Below are 16,733 nucleotides of genomic sequence, written 5' to 3' on the forward strand. Positions count from 1 at the left end.
CGCACATGCATCAGGCTGTGGCCGTATCACGCAGCGCGCAGCATGCATCGAGTGAAAATGTCTGCCGTCTGTCTGTCGCGTCCATGGCGCGCACAACAAGAACAACAACAGATCATCTTCTCCAAGCAAGAATCTGGCCGGAGAAAATTCGATTGGGCAGGCCCCCAAATGCCACTCATGCAGGCCGTTCTCCCATTGCCAATCACACCCTCGCGCTCCCCTTTTCCGTTCATCTGAATCAGGTTTGCGAGAGGTCTTTTACGTGCCCTGAGACCTCTGCCTCAGCCACTGGCAGGCGGCTTCCATTCAGGATCGGACGGGAGTCTTCAATAGGTAGGTAGGTAGGTACGGTAGCAACCTACCGGCGACTCCGACCCCACGCCCATCCATCACAGTATCTCGCGCGTCGTCGCAATTGATAAAAGCGCACCCCAACGACACATGGGCGTGGGTAAGTGAGTGGGTGGTCGATCGGATGAAAAAGGTAGGTAGTGTATCAGCAAAGCAAAGAAACCACCAAACAATCAACGCATCTCCCTTCGATTTCTTCTTCCCCATCACACTTGACAGACACCATGACGTCCGCAGATGATCGCCATCCATCACATCTCGCTCGCGTCGCTCGCCTCACCGTCCCAGCGTCGTCGTCCAGCCCAGCGGGATGGTGGGCCTGCCCAAAGTTCCTTGCAAGACCCGCGGACGGACGGCCCGCCCGCAGAAGGTAGAAAAAGCAACGAAGAACGAACGGGACCTTCTCTCTTATAATACGTATCTAATCTAGTAGCTAGCGACAACCCGACGGGAGCGAGGGAGGGACCGTCCGCGCGGACCGTTGCGTCGGTAGGTTGCGTCTCGCCGACCAACGGCTGCGCGGGCATCGTCCAGACACGCGTGGCGTGGGCCTGGCCTCCTCCAACCCCCTAACACCCAATGCGCAAATCTACTCCAAACGTGGGTGGCGTTGGCAGGGTATGTGTGTTGTGCCTGCCTAGGTGGGAATGAGGTCGTTTGGGAGCATCGGAGATTTCGTTTCCCCATCCACGGCTGATGAGCTGGGGTCTGTGGTGTGGTTGGGGTGTGAGAATGGGGAGGGGGCCAAGGTCAAGACCTCGGTCAGAGGGAAGACGGACGCAACGGGCGGGCACTTGGATGGATGTGGCAGGTAGGTAGGTCAGAATGGCGATTTCCGTGAAGTCCATGGTTGGTAGATGGATGGCTTGGGCGGGATGGATCATGAGTATGGACTGCTGGCGTTTGAGAGACAGACGGGATGTCGTTGGTGGGTTGGTGGAAATATGCTCCGATGTGTGCGTGCAGTACCTGACTGCCGTTTGCTCGTCAGTTGCCTTTGGTGTGCGAAGGTTCTGATTGCCCGTGTTTTGTCGGCGGGATCCGAGAGACCATCTCACGGCAGAAATTGTGACGTTTGCACCTGCCTTCGCTTACCTAGTACCTGCCTTTTGTGAACGCCGTTAGATGTTGCCAACGGGTTTGAGCTGTAGCCATGGACTACTGTGGTTCCAGGAAAGTCCCGATTCACCAGTCGCAATGACGGAAGAGCAAATAGCAGATATTGTTTTCTATTTTGCAACGGGTCCTACACAGCCTACTGACGGCTACCCTCTATTCATCGTGTTGCCCGCACCCTTGGGATTTTCCTCCGTAAACTCATCCCACGCCCGCGCCTTCATCGTCTCCGCATCCGCCTTCTCATGATCATCCTCATCGGGCTCGGGCCTCATGCCCGACTGCTCGCCGCCGCCCTCGATGATGCCGCCCCGCCTGCGCTCCTCCTCGAGGTACTCGTCAATCGTCATGGTGGGCAGGCTGTGGTCGGGGCGGAACACGCCCTGCTGCACGCGCTGCCGGTTGTCCAGCAGCGTGAAGGGGCGCATCGGCCGCCCGTCGGCGCTCAGCAGCGGGCCCGTCTTGGACATCAGCGACGACAGCGGCGCGTCGAGCCGCTCAGAGTAGCCGTCGCCCCCGCGCATGCGCTGCCGCCCGTCGTCGAGCCCCCCTGCGGTGCCGAAGAAGGGGGAGCCGTCGTCGGCGGTTGGCGGCGCAGGGGGCGCCAGGGCGAGGATTTGCATCTCCTGGCCGATGGACTCCAGCGCGGCAAAGGCCGTGTGCACGCTGAAGGCGATGTTGGTCAGGTGCAAGTCGCGCAGCGCTGCCTCGTCGTTTTGTAACGCGCTGGGGTTTGCTCGAAGGTGCTAGAGCCATTGTTGTTAGTATGTGTCTAGAGGAAAGACATCATTGAGCTCTGTTCCCAACAGAAACAGACATACCTCGAGCTTGGCCTTCATATCCTTCTCAGCGCGGAATCGCGCAATCTTCGTCTCTCGTCGTGCGGCAGCATCTGAGGTTGATGCTGTCGAGAACGAGTCGGGGGCCTCGGTGTACTTTTCAAACAATTGCGCATCCGACTTTGACAGAATGTCATACGAGTCGAGGAGCTTGAAAAACTTGACATAGTAATGGCGAGCCTTTTGCAGATTAGATTTTCGAAAGCCGGGGTTTGTTGATTTTATCTTTTGCACGAGCTCCGCAATGTGGAAATCGATGAGAAAGTACCTGGCGAGGAGCTGGTCAGAAAATGACGTCAAAGCGTCGCGAAACGACAGCGTATGAGGCGAGAGAGGGTCCTACTGCAAGTCTCCCGACGACACATCTTCCAGAGATTCGTTGGGACTGAAGAGCGAGACTTGGTCGGCGGCTTTGGAGCACTCGTTGTATGTGGCGATGGTTGAGGCGAGGCTGTCCTGGTACTCTTCGCTGTTGGAGTCGTAGGACGACTCTAGCGCTTTCCGCTTGCTTTCCGCGTCGGCGAACAAAGCCCGCAGGCTTCGCGGCTCTTGGTCCGTCGAGCTGCTCATGATTTGAGGGGTGTGGATGGTTGCGATGGGTTTGGAAAGGTGAACAGCAAAGAGTAGTGTCTGTCACGTGTAGTCGCGATGGATGGACGGGAAGAGCTGTGTGGAGTGCACGGGCCCCTGACTAGCGCTTCAACACCACGCGTTCCCGTTGTCCAACAACTTGACGGAGACGCGGACATGGCCAACATCAACCTCTCCATGCTTTGCATTGTGGCCATTCGAAGTGGCACATGGCAGGATCGATCATTGGCACATGCCTAGCTGGCTGTGATCTGTCACAAGTCTTGTACTTTTGCCTACCCACCAGAGGGGCTCCTGGCGGCGTTGTGAGATGGTCCGTGCCCATGTGACTGCAAACAAAAGGCAAGCATAAAACGATCCTTCTTCAACTCGCACTTTGACTTTTCACCCTCTCTTACCTTCACATCCACAGCCAAACCTTTATGCACCAAGGTTACCGGCACTGGGCTGAGTTGTGAGGTGTCAGAGGGACGCGTTGCTTTCGAGCAAGCCAGTCTACCGTCGGCCTAGCCGCCGTTGTGATCTTGAACATTTTTCAACATGGATCAAGTCGGAAGCGAGAGTGCTGCTCCAGCGACTGCTGAAACGAGCATTGGCCCGAACAGCAACATGATTGACAGCCAAGGCGTCGCCAACTCGGCCGTTACTGAACCCACCACGGCCCTGCTTGATGAAGATGTTGAAGTCGAGGGCGACTCCGATAGCGACGAAGACGACCTGCCCATCTCCAGCCAGGCAAAAGACTCTGCCGAAAGGCGCAGGGCCCAGAATGCCGCATTCAACTCTTGGGTTGCCCAAAAGGCTGAACAAGTCACCGAAACTGAAGTCAAGGAAGCTCTCAAGACGACCAACGATGAGGTTCTTTCCGTACGCAACATGCTGGCTAAGCAGGAGACTAGCGTCATTTCCAGCCCCCGAGAGTATCAGATGGAGTTGTTTGAGCGGGCCAAGGAGGACAACGTCATCGCTGTCCTGGACACCGGCTCGGGCAAGACTCTGATTGCCGTCCTTCTCTTGAGACACATTTTGGAGAAGGAGGTGGAGGATCGGGCTGCCGGATTGCCTCCCAGGATATCATTCTTTTTGGTGGGTTGTCCCGCTACCTACAATGCTTGCTCCTAACCCAATCGCAGGTCGACTCGGTCACCCTGGTGTTCCAGCAATTCGCTGTGCTCGAGACCAATCTGGACTACAAAGTCGATCGCTTCTGCGGAGCGATGAAGTGCGAGCTTTGGTCCAAGCAGACATGGGAGAAGCATTTTGAGGAAAACATGGTCATTGTCTGCACGGCTGATGTCCTGGGCCAGTGCCTGATGCACTCTTTCATCAACATCAATCAAATCAACTTGCTCATTTTCGACGAAGCCCATCACGCCAAAAAGGGCCATTCCTACGCCAAGTAAACAACATCAGTCTTTCGGAAGTACGAGGGCTAATATGATCTCCACAGGATCATCAAGGACCACTATGCTCCCATGGATGCTAATTCCCGACGCCCGAAGATTTTCGGCATGACAGCCTCCCCTGTCGATGCCAAGGTTGATGTTGGACAAGCTGCCATGTTCGTTGCCACTTCTGATTGTTTCCACCAGTCGCTGACTTTACATAGGGAGCTCGAGCGATTGTTGCATGCCAGGATTGCTACTACTGCTAACCTCGACCTTTTGCGCAAGACAGTCAGCAAACCCGAAGAGGTTGTCGTCAGATATGCGCCCCTGCGCAAGCCTTTCGAAACGCCACTTTGCGAAAGGCTGCAGGAGAAGCTTGGGGACAATCCAGCATTTCGCTCCCTTTTCGAATCCGCGCGGACTGCTAGCTCTGAGCTTGGTGCTTGGTGTGCAGATCTCTACTGGTCTTTTGCACTCACGGATGAAGAAGCCCGCAAGTTGGAGAGCAAGCGTGAGCAGGCCTTCCACAAGGACAAGAAAAGAAAGACGGTCTCTGGTCTCGACGCCGAAATTGCGCAATTGAGGGAGGCGGCCGAAATCGTCCACAACCACCAATTTGAATCACCAAAGGCAGAGCTAAGCCATCTCAGTTCCAAGGTCATGGAGCTACACACATGGTTGAAGCGCCAATTCGAGCGTCCCACCGAATCGAGGGCCATTGTATTCGTCCAGCGTCGACAAACTGCTCGTCTCCTACATGCGCTCTTCTGCCGCATCGGCGGCCCTTACCTGCGCGCTGGAGTGATTACTGGCAACACGGCGAAGACGGGCGACTTGAACATCTCATTCCGCAAGCAGGTCATGACCATGATCGATTTCCGAAAGGGCAAGTTAAATTGTCTATTTGCGACATCAGTTGCTGAAGAGGGTCTCGATATTCCGGACTGCAACCTGGCTATTCGATTCGACCTCTACTTTACAATGATTCAATACGTCCAGTCCAGGGGACGTGCACGCCACAAAAATTCCAAATACGTGCACATGATTGAGGACAAGAACGGGGTTCATGAGCAAACTGTCCTTCAAGCTCGGAAGGCAGAGAGATTGATGCGCAAATTCTGCGAGTCAATGCCGGAGGATCGTCTTCTACAAGGCAACGATGCCGACCTCCAGAGCATATCGCTGACTGGCAAAGGGTTCCGCACCTACACTGATCCAGTCAGCAAGGCCAAGCTCACCTACAACGACGCTTTGGTCGTGCTCTCCCATTTTTGTGCCGTGCTTCCCCGCCATAGCGAAGTCGTTGCGGATCCGCTTTATATCATGGGTTCTTCAGGCGGCAAGTTTATTTGCGAGGTCGTTCTCCCGAGCCAGGCGCCCATTACGTCCGTCATGGGACGGCCTTCGAACAAGAAAGCGATTGCGAAACGGTCCGCGGCCTTTGAAGCCTGTCTTCAGCTTCGACAGCAGGAGTTCCTCGACGAAAACCTTCTTCCAATCTACACCAAGCAGCTGCCTGCTTTACGGAACGCAAAGCTGGCGTTGAACTGCAAGAAGACCAACTCATACGAGATGATGACGAAACCTGTCTTTTGGTCTGATCTTCGTGGCACCGAGCCCGAGGAGTTGCATGTCACCATCATTGATCTTCCAGATGGCTTGGACCGTCCCCACCAACCACTTGCGATTCTCACCCGAAAGCCGTTGCCCGCAATTCCCAGTTTCCCAATCTTTCTCAATTCTGGGAAGAAGAGTCGAGTCGAGCTAAAGCCGCAAAGCACGAAGCTCAGATGCAGCCGAGAGGAGCTTTTCAAGCTTTCGAGCTACACCTTTCGCATCTTCTTCGATATCTACAACAAGCGATATGAAGAGGATATTGCAAACTTATCATACTGGCTGGCGCCGGTCAAGCCTTCCTACATCGTAATGAACGAGGGCGATGATGTGCACGAGCATCTCGACTGGCCAGCTCTGGACATCGTTCGCGACACTGAGGAGTTCAAAGGCTGGAGGTTCAAGCGCGGTGAATTCCCTGACGAGTTTTTGCTTAACAAGTATTTTGTCGACCAATTCGACGGAGGCAGACGTTTCTACTCTGAGAGAATCAACCCTGACCTCAAACCCACTGACCCCGTCCCCGACGATGCCATCAGAGCTAAGAAACCAGAGCAGAGGACCGACATTCTCAACTATTCAATCAGCTTATACAAGATGTCGAGACAAAAGCAGGATCCCATCTGGGATCGTCAACAGCCAGTCGTCGAGGCCCGCCAGGTTTTGCACCGACGCAACATGTTGGCTGAAGCCGACAGGAAAGAGTTGGACCTGCGTACCAAGGTCTACCTCTGTGCCGAACCCCTCAGGATTTCAGCCCTGACCCCCGAGGCTGTCACGACAGCTTACGTATTTCCGGCCATCATCCATCGTCTTGATGAATACCTGATTGCTCTTGAGACTTGCCAATTGCTTGACATCGACGTCCGCCCAGATCTTGCGCTTGAGGCAGTCACTAAAGACTCCGACAACACAGAGGACCATAGTGGCGAAGTTATCAACTTCCGCCGTGGCATGGGCAACAACTACGAGCGGCTGGAATTCATGGGAGACTGTTTCCTGAAGATGGCAGCGTCAATTGCTCTCTTTGGGCAGTGTCCCGACGACAATGAATTCTTCTGCCATTGTAACAGAATGGACATGGTTTGCAACCAAACTCTGTTCGACACAGCCAAGACGATCGAGTTGCCCAAGTACGTCCGCAGTATGGCGTTCAATCGTCGCACCTGGTATCCAGAAGGCCTCACCCTGCTAGAAGGCAAAGCCAACAAGGCCGAAGGCAAGATGAGGCACTCCTTGGGTGACAAGTCCGTGGCCGACGTCTGTGAGGCTCTCATCGGCGCCGCATACATCACTCACAACAAACAAGGCGTATGGGAGCCCTCGCTCTGGGATGATGCCGTCAAGGCTGTCTCTAGGCTCGTGTGCAGGCCGTTGCACACCATGGAAGCGTGGTCAGATTACATCACCGTTTACCAACGCCCTCCCTACCTGAACGGCCAATCTCCTGCAGCGGAGATAGAATTGGCTCGGAAAGTTGCTCTCGAACATCCTTACCAATTTCGCAGCAAGAAGCTGCTTCGGTCAGCCTTTTGCCATCCATCTTATCCTCTTTCCTGGGCCAAGGTGCCATCCTACCAACGTCTCGAGTTCCTCGGCGATTCACTCCTTGACATGGTTTGCGTCAACTACCTCTTTTATCGTTTCCCACACAAGGATCCGCAATGGATGACCGAACACAAAATGGCCATGGTCAGCAACAAGTTCCTTGGCGCCCTGTGTGTCAAGATTGGTTTCCATAAACACCTCATGTACAACCATGCGCAAATCGAGTCTCAGATCCGCGACTACGCCATCGAAATCACGGAAGCAGAAGCCGAATCTAAGGGTGTGCGCGACTACTGGGCGTCCGTCAAGGAATCGCCCAAGTGCCTTCCCGACATTGTCGAGGCGTACGTGGGTGCCATGTTTGTCGACTCGAACTACGATTACGGCGAGGTGATGCGTTTCTTCGATCTCCACATCCGCTGGTTTTTCGAGGACATGTCCATCTACGACACATATGCCCAAAGCCATCCGACGACCAGGCTGCACACGCGGCTGAGCGAGGAGCTGGGTTGCGCCAACTACCGCATCCTCGCGCGCGAGATGGAAAGCGTCATCCCCGGCGCTCCGGCCAACTGCATCGCCGGCGTCATGGTGCACAACCAGGTCATTGCGGAAGGCATGGCGGCCTCGGGCAAGAACGCAAAGGTCAACGCTAGTAAGGCGGCGTTGGAGAAGCTTAGTGGCTTAGTGCCGCATGAGTTCAGGGGGTTGTATGGCTGCAATTGCAGAGTTGAGGTGCAGTCTGAGGGACAAGAAGGAATCGCGGAGAGCGTCAATAGCGATGGTCAGGCTTTGGCTCCATCGCAGGGAGTCCGCGAGGTAGCGGGTGATGTGCCACAGGTGGAGATGGCGACCGATGGAGAGGCGATGGCGCAAATCACGGACAGCCTCATCTGAGGCAGGTCAAAGTGGGCAGCGCGGGCTGACGCCCTTAGGACTCTTCTTCCACAACTTTTCTCTTCTTTTTCTTTATTCTTGCAGGGCCCAAAATGGGGTCCACAAGGCTAGCGAGGTATGGACGGTGCTTTGGAGTTGGAGATTGATATCTGCATAGGCATTGGTGGATGGTGTTAGGGAGAGCGCGGATGGTTTTCATTTTCTCATCCTTTTCCTTGCGATCAGGTTTAGATTCTCTCATCCCCAATCATCAAGCATGGATAGGCGCGCAGGAATGGTAGGTAGAGATATTTGATTACTCTCTTTTCATTCAATGGTAGATGAGCACTCCATTCATTGCATGCTCAATACTGTCGAGAAAGAGCAAATAGACCTCATTCATACAAATTTTCGGTAAACGCAAAGAAATAACATGACATTGGAAGTCTGTCACGATTTGATCGTATTCCAGGACAAAAAACCATATTTCCAAAAAAGGCAATTGGAGGTAGTTTAGTGGTCACGTGAGCAAGACGCGTCTTGGGACGACGCGACTTCCCTTCCGCGACCAAACATCAAATCCGCCACCATCAATTTTCGCGAACGCTCAAATCGATAAGCCCTTTCTCTCCCTTCTTCCGTCGTCTTTTCTGCTGCGCGCTTTCCAATCACAATGGCGGACGACATGGACGTCGACGACATTTACTCGGCGCCACCTCAGGGCACGAAGAGGAAGGCAAGCGAGGACATTGCACCACCAGTCAATGCACCTCGCCGCATCCAAGCGCTCGCAGAAGATGTGGTCAACAAGATTGCCGCCGGCGAAATTATTCTTACACCAGGCCACGCGCTGAAGGAGCTCATCGAAAACGCCGTCGATGCTGGCTCGACCTCGCTGGAAATCCTGGCCAAAGAAGGCGGTCTCAAGCTGCTCCAAATCAGCGACAACGGTCACGGAATAGAGGTCAGCAGCAATCTATGTGCTTTGGAATGCGGATACTGAATTTTCTAGAGGGAGGATCTTCCCATTTTGTGCGAGCGTTTCACGACATCCAAATTGAAGACCTTTGAGGACTTGACGTCTATCGGGACGTATGGTTTCCGTGGCGAGGCTTTGGCGAGTATCAGCCACATTGCCCATCTCAGCGTCACCACCAAAACCAAGGAATCGAGTTGTGCGTGGCGCGCTCACTTTGCGGACGGCAAATTGGTGCCGCAGAAGCCAGGCCAGAGTGCTGATCCAAAGCCAACGGCCGGCCGGCAAGGAACTCAGATCACGGTAAATTGAGATGCGCCTGAAGTTGTCCACAGGATGCTGACATTTATCAGGTGGAAGATTTGTTCTACAATGTGCCGACACGCCGGCGGGCATTTCGTTCTGCAAGCGAAGAGTATGCCAGAATACTTGACCTCGTAGGAAGATATGCCGTACACTGCAGCGGCGTCTCATTTACATGCAAGAAGCATGGAGAATCCTCTATGGGCATATCTGTGCCCGCTGCCGCCAACATCGTTGACCGCATCCGCCAGGTGCACGGAAGCGCTGTCGCCAATGAGCTTCTGCACATCAAAACCAACAGCGACAGATGGGGCTTCAAAGCGGAGGCTTGGGTGAGTAATGCAAATTACAGCGTCAAGAAGACTGCACTGCTTCTCTTCATCAACCACCGAGCAGTCGAGTCATCTGCTATCAAGAAGGCTGTGGAGCAGACGTACAGCTCGTTCCTACCGAAAGGCGGACACCCTTTCATCTACATCAGCCTGGAGATTGATCCGCACCGTGTCGACGTCAACGTCCATCCGACCAAAAAGGAAGTCAACTTTTTGAACGAAGATGAAATCATCGAGATGCTATGCGACGAGATTCGATCGAGCCTGGGAAGCGTAGACACGAGTCGCACTTTCATGACGCAAACATTACTACCTGGCGCAAAGGTTCCGACAGCCCCAGTAGCTGTGACCCCCATCAAGGCTTCAGGCAATCCATCGTCGTCTCGAAATTCAGAAGAGCCACCCTCTGCAAGAAGAACGCCCCAAACCAGCCAGAAGCCGTATGAAAACAATCTCGTGCGCACTGATTCCCGCGTCCGCAAAATCACGACGATGCTTCCACCGGGTCAACACTCAGAAGCAGACAGCACCGCAGGAGCTCCTCGCGACGAGTTGGAATACGAAGAATCCGATAAAGAGCCAACCATCTGCCGTCTGACCAGCGTCAAGGAGCTGCGAGCAGAAGTGCGAGAGGCCATGCACAACGAACTGACCGACGTCTTCGCCAGCCACACATTCGTCGGCGTGGTAGACGAGCGACGGCGCATCGCCGCCATCCAAGGGGGCGTCAAGCTCTTCCTCGTCGACTACGGCATGCTCTGCAACGAGTACTTCTACCAGGTCGGGCTGACGGACTTTGGCAACTTCGGCAGCATACGCCTCGACCCGCCGCTCAGCGTGACCGACCTGCTCAACGTCGCCGTCGAGCACGAAAAGAGCAGCAGCAGCAGCTCAGCGGAAGCAGACGAAGACTTCGACTGGGCCGAAGCGGTGACGCTGGTCCGCGAGCAGCTCGTCGCCCGCCGCGACATGCTGGCCGAGTACTTTTCGTTCGACGTCTCGCCCGCCGGCGACCTCTGCGCCCTCCCGCTGCTCGTCAAGGGCTACGTGCCCTGCATGGCCAAGCTGCCCCAGTTCCTGCTGCGCCTGGGCCCGCACGTCAATTGGGTCGAGGAGAAGGACTGCTTTTGCTCGTTCCTGCGCGAGCTGGCTTCGTTCTACGTCCCGGAGGCCCTGCCGCCGCCTCCTTCTGCGGATGCGCCGTCGGCTGGTGAGGAGGATCCTGAGCTCGCTGCGAGACGCAGGCAGTTGGAGCGCACGCTTGAAACCGTTCTCTTTCCAGCGTTCAGGAGCAGACTGGTCGCTACGCGGGGTCTCCTCAAGGGCGTCATCGAGGTTGCGAATTTGAAGGGGCTGTATCGCGTGTTTGAGAGGTGTTGAGTCGTCGGTGGTGTTGCCAATTTGTCTCGAGGCCCGCCTTGCTCTTTTGCTTTTCCCATTGCTATATCTTTTGCGTACGGATATCACAGACGGACGGGCATGTTCTTCTTGCTTTAGAAATTCCTAGAAAGGCGGCGGGCGTATGGCGATCTTGCCTACCTACATAGTTTCCACCATTATGCCGATATCAAGATTTCTTGCACACTCTTGAAACACCATCGTCCTTTCCATCTGGCACCTTCTCCCCAATCTCAAGACAGACACACACACACGGCAACATGGCCCCGCCCACACAAGGTTCGTTTAGCAGCAAAACAAACGAGCAAAGAAAGTCCAAACACCAAAAAAGAATTCTGCGCGGCCTAAAGGGCTCGAACGCATCATCACAAGAATTGCCTCTTTTGGAGCAAAACGACCCAAAAAAGAGTAAGACTGCGCGGATGAAGGTGGTGCACCGCTTCATACGCGCAGTCTTACTCCGATTAACAGCGGGGTATTTGCGGGTTATAAGGTGATTGCAGAATGGTCTACGCATGGCTTTGTACTACTGAGCTTTTAAAGGTGTCTTTCAGCAACACACCAAAATTGAGCAAGCTAGAGAAAGATTCAGTGCGCCCTGAAGGGCTCCAACGCATCATCACAAAGATTGCCTATTTTGGAGCAAAACTACCCAAAAAAGAGTAAGACTGCGCGTATGAAGCGGTGCAGAGACAGCTTCGTCCGCGCAGTCTTACTCCGATTAATGGTGGGAGGTTTGCGGGTTATAAGGTGGTTGCGGAACGGGGAATGGTCTACTCGTGAATTCGTGCTGCCGAGTTGTGTCATGTGTGCTTAGAGACTCCCCGTTCAATCCAATTGACTTGGGCTTATCTGTGCCTTTTTGGGGCTGTGGCTGCTTCTATATATGCAGTCACAGTTTGGTATTCAAGGTATTCAAGGTGCCAGATGGAAGTAATGTCATTCTCGATTTCTTTGCGTTCCCCTGAATGGCTCTTGGTATCTTGGGGAGTGTTCCTCCCAACGCCGCCCGATGCTGTATAATCTGAAAACCAGAACGCCTTGGAACCCAGTCCATCTCGTCAATCCCCCTTTTGAAACATCTGCCCAGCCCTAACAATTCTGTCGTTGTCTGATAGCAAGCCGACAAAGACTCCTAGACATCACCCCGGATATTGGGCGCAGCTTCAGCACACTTGGAACACAATCGTTGGATCTTTTCACGACGCTCCGTTGCGGTCCACGTCCATGGCATCCGCATGCGCAACTTCGGATCTTTGCGCGCCGGCGGTGGCTTGGACCGGAGGCGCAGGGCCCTCTCCATTGGCAATGATGGCATCCGGCAGCGTCCTCTGGCCATTCGTAGTGCTGGGACCTCCGTTGGCCTCGGCATTCGCCTCCGCAGCGGCGACCTGCGCGGCCTTCTTCCTCTCCCGCTCGGCCTTGGCTTCTTTGTACGGGATGGTCTTTGGAACAACGTCGGTCAGGAATTCGAGGTTGTCGAGGCGCGCTACTGCTTGCTCTGGGGGTTGCGGTGGTGCGTTAGTTGGTGATGATGGTGCTGGCGGGGCATGGTTGGCGGAGACACGTACGGATGTGATTGTAGCCCAGAGCGCGCTTAGGCTTCTTCTCCGCCTTGCCCATCTTGTGTGCTTGCTCGGTCAGGTAGTAGACGAATTCCTCGGTCGCGACGGCAATGGCAAAGGCGGCGTTGGCGGAGCAGGCGTTGATGTCTTCGTCGGCGTTGATAATCTTTTTGACGCGCGCGACTGGAGGCTGCAATTAGCCAAAAGCTTTGCTGGAGACTGGAGACGACGTACGAGGCAGGGAGACGGAGCCAGAGATGCCCCCGGGCCGTGGGATGGGGTTGTTGTTGTAAGGCATCTTTTGTGCGGTGTGGATTCGATATGGATTGGGTACTGGCGTGGGAGATGGCGGATCGCGTAAATGAAGAGGACGTCCGTTTCGTACGCGTGGTGAGAGCAGCGCGGTGGTGGAAAGGACGAGGGAGTGGAGTAGAGGCGAACGCGTTGAAAGAGCGCGGAGTAGGTGTGCGAATCGTGCACGGCGCCCAGACAGGCAAATGATCGGCGCGCGGTGTGCTTCCAGGTCGCAAGGTTGCCCGCGAGGCCAAAGGGAATCCAACCACCATTGCTCGACTCCACCCTCAACAAAGCCGCCAACCCTCACCACTTGGCTCCGTCCCTGATCCGCATCCGCCCGGCCCGGATGAGGACCTTGCCGTTTTGCGCCTACCACACGATGCGATGACTAGCCGCTCAAGCTCCATCACCGCGTTGCGCGACCCGTCCCTCAGTTCCAGACGCGGCTCCTTGAACCGTCGCGTCTCCGCCATCTCCTCCGCCGAGCAGGGTGAAGATTCGGCCGTCACCTCTGCCGAACATGCCATCCACGAGGAAATTGCAGAGATCAAGCGCTACGAGGATTTCACAACAATAGACTGGGTCCAAGATGCCGCAAGGGAGCAGCTGCGGCGCAAAGCCCGTCGGCAAAAGAAGGCTGGCTTCTTCGAACGGGGAGGTGGTCCAGGCTGGCGGCATAAGCTCTCGGATGCCTACGATGCAGGACAGGCTTGGATAGTCGTTCTTCTGGTCGGCGCCGCCATTGGGCTTAATGCGGCATTCCTAAATATTGTCACGGAATGGCTCTCGGATATCAAGCTGGGATATTGCACCACCGCCTTCTACCTAAACGAGCAGTTTTGCTGCTGGGGTGCTGAAAATGGTAGGGTGCTTTCGTCATTTTGTGCATTGTGTGTTGACTCTTGCCAGGCTGTAAGGAGTGGCATCATTGGAGCGGCTTCTGGCCCATCAATTACTTCCTCTACGTCTGCTTCTCTACGCTCTTCGCCTACGTTGCCGCGCAATTGGTCAAGTCGTTCGCCCCCTACGCTGCCGGCTCCGGAATTTCAGAAATCAAATGCATCATCGGTGGCTTTGTCATGAAGGGCTTTCTGAGCTTCAAGACTCTTGCGGTCAAGTCGATTACACTACCACTGGCTATTGGCTCAGGCTTGTCCGTGGGAAAGGAGGGCCCCAGCGTGCACTATGCGGTCTGCACCGGTAATGTTGTCTCGAGGCTTTTCGAGAAATACAGGCGCAATGCCTCGAAGACGCGCGAGATATTGAGCGCCAGTGCTGCTGCCGGTGTGGGTGTCGCCTTTGGTAGTCCAATTGGTGGCGTCCTCTTCTCCCTCGAGGAAATGTCGAACTACTTTCCGCTGAAGACCATGTGGAGGAGTTATTTTTGTGCGTTGGTAGCGACGGCTGTCTTGGCTGTATGTTTTCCCTTGTCGCAGTCTCAGAATGTTTGCTGACCAAACAGACCATGAATCCATTCCGAACTGGCCAATTGGTCATGTTTCAAGTCAAGTACGATCGCGACTGGCACTTCTTTGAAGGCATCTTCTACGTCATTCTGGGAATCTTCGGAGGCCTTTACGGTGCTTTTGTGATCAAGTGGAATCTCCGCGTCCAGGCCTTTCGCAAAAAGTATCTCGCGCAATATCCAATCTTGGAAGCAACATGCTTGGCTTTGGTCACGGCCATCATTTGTTATCCCAACATGTTCCTTAGAATCGACATGACGGAGAGTATGGAAATTCTCTTCCGCGAGTGCGAAGGCGCCCACGACTATGATCAAATTTGCGAGTATGTAAAAAATTCCCTCAAGCAAGCACAAAACTGACGTCCAACAGACGCAAGAACCGATGGAGCCTGGTCGGCTCTTTGGCTGCTGCCACGGTCATCCGCGTATTGCTCGTCATTATATCATATGGTTGCAAAGTGCCGGCAGGTATCTTTGTGCCATCCATGGCTATTGGCGCAACCTTTGGCCGCATGGTCGGCATCCTTGTGCAAGCTCTTTACGATACTTTCCCCAACTCCAGGTTCTTCTCGGCTTGCGACCCCGATTACCCATGTATTACTCCTGGAACATATGCTTTTCTTGGGGCGGCGGCTTCACTGAGTGGAATCATGCACATTACAGTGTCTGTCGTAGTCATCATGTTTGAGCTTACCGGTGCTCTTACCTACATTTTGCCTACCATGGTAAGTCACAGCGTTTGGAAAACATCTACAACGTGCCTAACACGACCGCAGATTGTTGTTGGAGTAACAAAAGCCGTCAGTGAGCGTTTTGGCAAGGGTGGCATCGCTGACCGCGCCATTTGGGCCAACGGCTTTCCGTTCCTCGACAATAAAGAAGAACACACATTCGGTGTTCCGGTGTCCAAGGTTATGACGGCGGACCCAATAACACTACCAGCCTCTGGACTCGAGCTCCGCGCGGTGGAGAAGATTCTCGCCAACAATTCGTTTTCCGGCTACCCCATAATCGAAGACGCGGTCTCCAAGACTTTACTCGGCTACATTGGCCGCACCGAACTGCGGTACGCCATTGAGCGCACACGCCGGGACCAGTCGCTCCCACCAACTGCCAGGGTCTATTTCACACCCGGCGCATCTCTTGCTGCCACCACGCCCAGTGCGACAGTCCCAGCAGTGACATTCGACACCATCGGCGTCACGTCCGCGCAAATGACGGTCGACATGAGCCGCTTCGTCGATCCCACTCCGCTATCGGTGCACCCTCGCCTCCCTCTCGAGACAGTCATGGAGCTCTTCAAGAAAATGGGCCCGCGCGTCATCCTCGTCGAGCACCGCGGGCGGCTGACGGGCCTCATCACCGTCAAAGACTGCCTCAAATACCAGTTCAAGGTGGAAGCGCAGGAGAACGTCCGCGATGAGAGCCAGATCGAAGAGCGAGGCGAGCGCCTGTGGGGCGTAATGCGCGGGGTTGGCGAGTGGGTTGGCCGTACCACGGGAATCGTCAAGAATGGTCCCGTCAGGCTGGACAGCGGACCGGGAGATTTTGGCCCTCGCGGCGGCGGCAGCGGCGGCGGCGCGGACAGCGAGGCGAGAGACACAACACATAGACGCGACGAGTCGGGTGTAGAATTGGATGACAGGTAGATAGACGAATAGACTCACTCAGAACCTTTTCCACGCATCGCTCCTGCTGGTACTGAACTGCGCAATCTGATTGTTATGCATACCATAAATTCTGCGCTGTCGTCGAGCAATGAAAGGGTTTCATGATGCTCGCCCACCGCAGTTGCGCTCGGACAGTACCACGGCATGCTGACATTGTATACGAGACACAGACTCCTCCTGCGTGATGCAAACAATCTCACGGACGTTCAAGGCTATGCAGGTTGACGGATGGAGTAAAGCGGCAGCTGTGGAGCCTCTTTGCAAAAGCTTATTTCGTCTTCCCCCAAGGCGCTTATGTCGAGTTGTGATCCTCTCCTCTATTTGAGAAAGTGAAGTAGTCATGCTGGAGGATTTTCGTGACTGGACAATGTCTTTGCTCTCATTCTTTCTAGAACAACTACCTC

The 16,733-nt window shown here is 54.7% G+C and overlaps 7 protein-coding genes across 7 annotated transcripts; 3 read left to right on the top strand and 4 right to left on the bottom strand.

The window, feature by feature from the left end:
- Positions 1 to 69: 69 nt before the first annotated feature.
- BKA78DRAFT_314933 (uncharacterized protein) lies at positions 70 to 824 on the bottom strand. Its single transcript, XM_066888507.1, has one exon. It carries the CDS (start codon positions 601 to 603, stop codon positions 307 to 309), a length of 297 nt encoding a protein of 98 aa, XP_066744577.1. The 5' UTR covers positions 604 to 824; the 3' UTR covers positions 70 to 306.
- Positions 825 to 1,616: 792 nt separating this feature from the next.
- On the bottom strand, positions 1,617 to 2,876 carry BKA78DRAFT_250756 (TAP42-like protein; the record flags this gene model as incomplete). Its single annotated transcript, XM_066884602.1, has 3 exons — positions 1,617 to 2,213; positions 2,253 to 2,574; positions 2,650 to 2,876. 3 exons carry the CDS (start codon positions 2,874 to 2,876, stop codon positions 1,617 to 1,619), a joined length of 1,146 nt encoding a protein of 381 aa, XP_066744578.1.
- A 130-nt stretch (positions 2,877 to 3,006) lies between these two features.
- Positions 3,007 to 3,394, bottom strand: BKA78DRAFT_314937 (uncharacterized protein). The gene has a single exon (XM_066888508.1). The coding sequence runs from the start codon at positions 3,220 to 3,222 to the stop codon at positions 3,064 to 3,066; it is 159 nt and encodes a 52-aa protein (XP_066744579.1). The 5' UTR covers positions 3,223 to 3,394; the 3' UTR covers positions 3,007 to 3,063.
- Positions 3,395 to 3,506: 112 nt separating this feature from the next.
- Positions 3,507 to 8,718, top strand: BKA78DRAFT_282833 (uncharacterized protein; the record flags this gene model as incomplete). Its single annotated transcript, XM_066885656.1, has 4 exons — positions 3,507 to 3,983; positions 4,031 to 4,296; positions 4,348 to 4,458; positions 4,507 to 8,718. 4 exons carry the CDS (start codon positions 3,507 to 3,509, stop codon positions 8,342 to 8,344), a joined length of 4,692 nt encoding a protein of 1,563 aa, XP_066744580.1. The 3' UTR covers positions 8,345 to 8,718.
- A 290-nt stretch (positions 8,719 to 9,008) lies between these two features.
- BKA78DRAFT_282836 (histidine kinase-like ATPase) lies at positions 9,009 to 11,513 on the top strand (the record flags this gene model as incomplete). Its single annotated transcript, XM_066885657.1, has 3 exons — positions 9,009 to 9,287; positions 9,336 to 9,602; positions 9,653 to 11,513. 3 exons carry the CDS (start codon positions 9,009 to 9,011, stop codon positions 11,312 to 11,314), a joined length of 2,208 nt encoding a protein of 735 aa, XP_066744581.1. The 3' UTR covers positions 11,315 to 11,513.
- Positions 11,514 to 12,531: 1,018 nt separating this feature from the next.
- BKA78DRAFT_295780 (uncharacterized protein) lies at positions 12,532 to 13,195 on the bottom strand (the record flags this gene model as incomplete). The annotated part of the gene is made up of 3 exons (XM_066886523.1): positions 12,532 to 12,872; positions 12,904 to 13,080; positions 13,132 to 13,195. The coding sequence occupies 3 exons, from the start codon at positions 13,193 to 13,195 to the stop codon at positions 12,532 to 12,534; spliced, it is 582 nt and encodes a 193-aa protein (XP_066744582.1).
- A 383-nt stretch (positions 13,196 to 13,578) lies between these two features.
- BKA78DRAFT_295781 (chloride channel) lies at positions 13,579 to 16,308 on the top strand (the record flags this gene model as incomplete). The annotated part of the gene is made up of 5 exons (XM_066886524.1): positions 13,579 to 14,056; positions 14,104 to 14,609; positions 14,657 to 14,982; positions 15,030 to 15,384; positions 15,436 to 16,308. The coding sequence occupies 5 exons, from the start codon at positions 13,579 to 13,581 to the stop codon at positions 16,306 to 16,308; spliced, it is 2,538 nt and encodes an 845-aa protein (XP_066744583.1).
- Positions 16,309 to 16,733: the final 425 nt, after the last annotated feature.

Source organism: Phyllosticta capitalensis, assembly GCF_038381095.1.
Source record: "Phyllosticta capitalensis strain CBS 128856 chromosome Unknown BKA78scaffold_5, whole genome shotgun sequence".
NCBI classification, from domain to species: Eukaryota; Fungi; Ascomycota; class Dothideomycetes; order Botryosphaeriales; family Phyllostictaceae; genus Phyllosticta; species Phyllosticta capitalensis.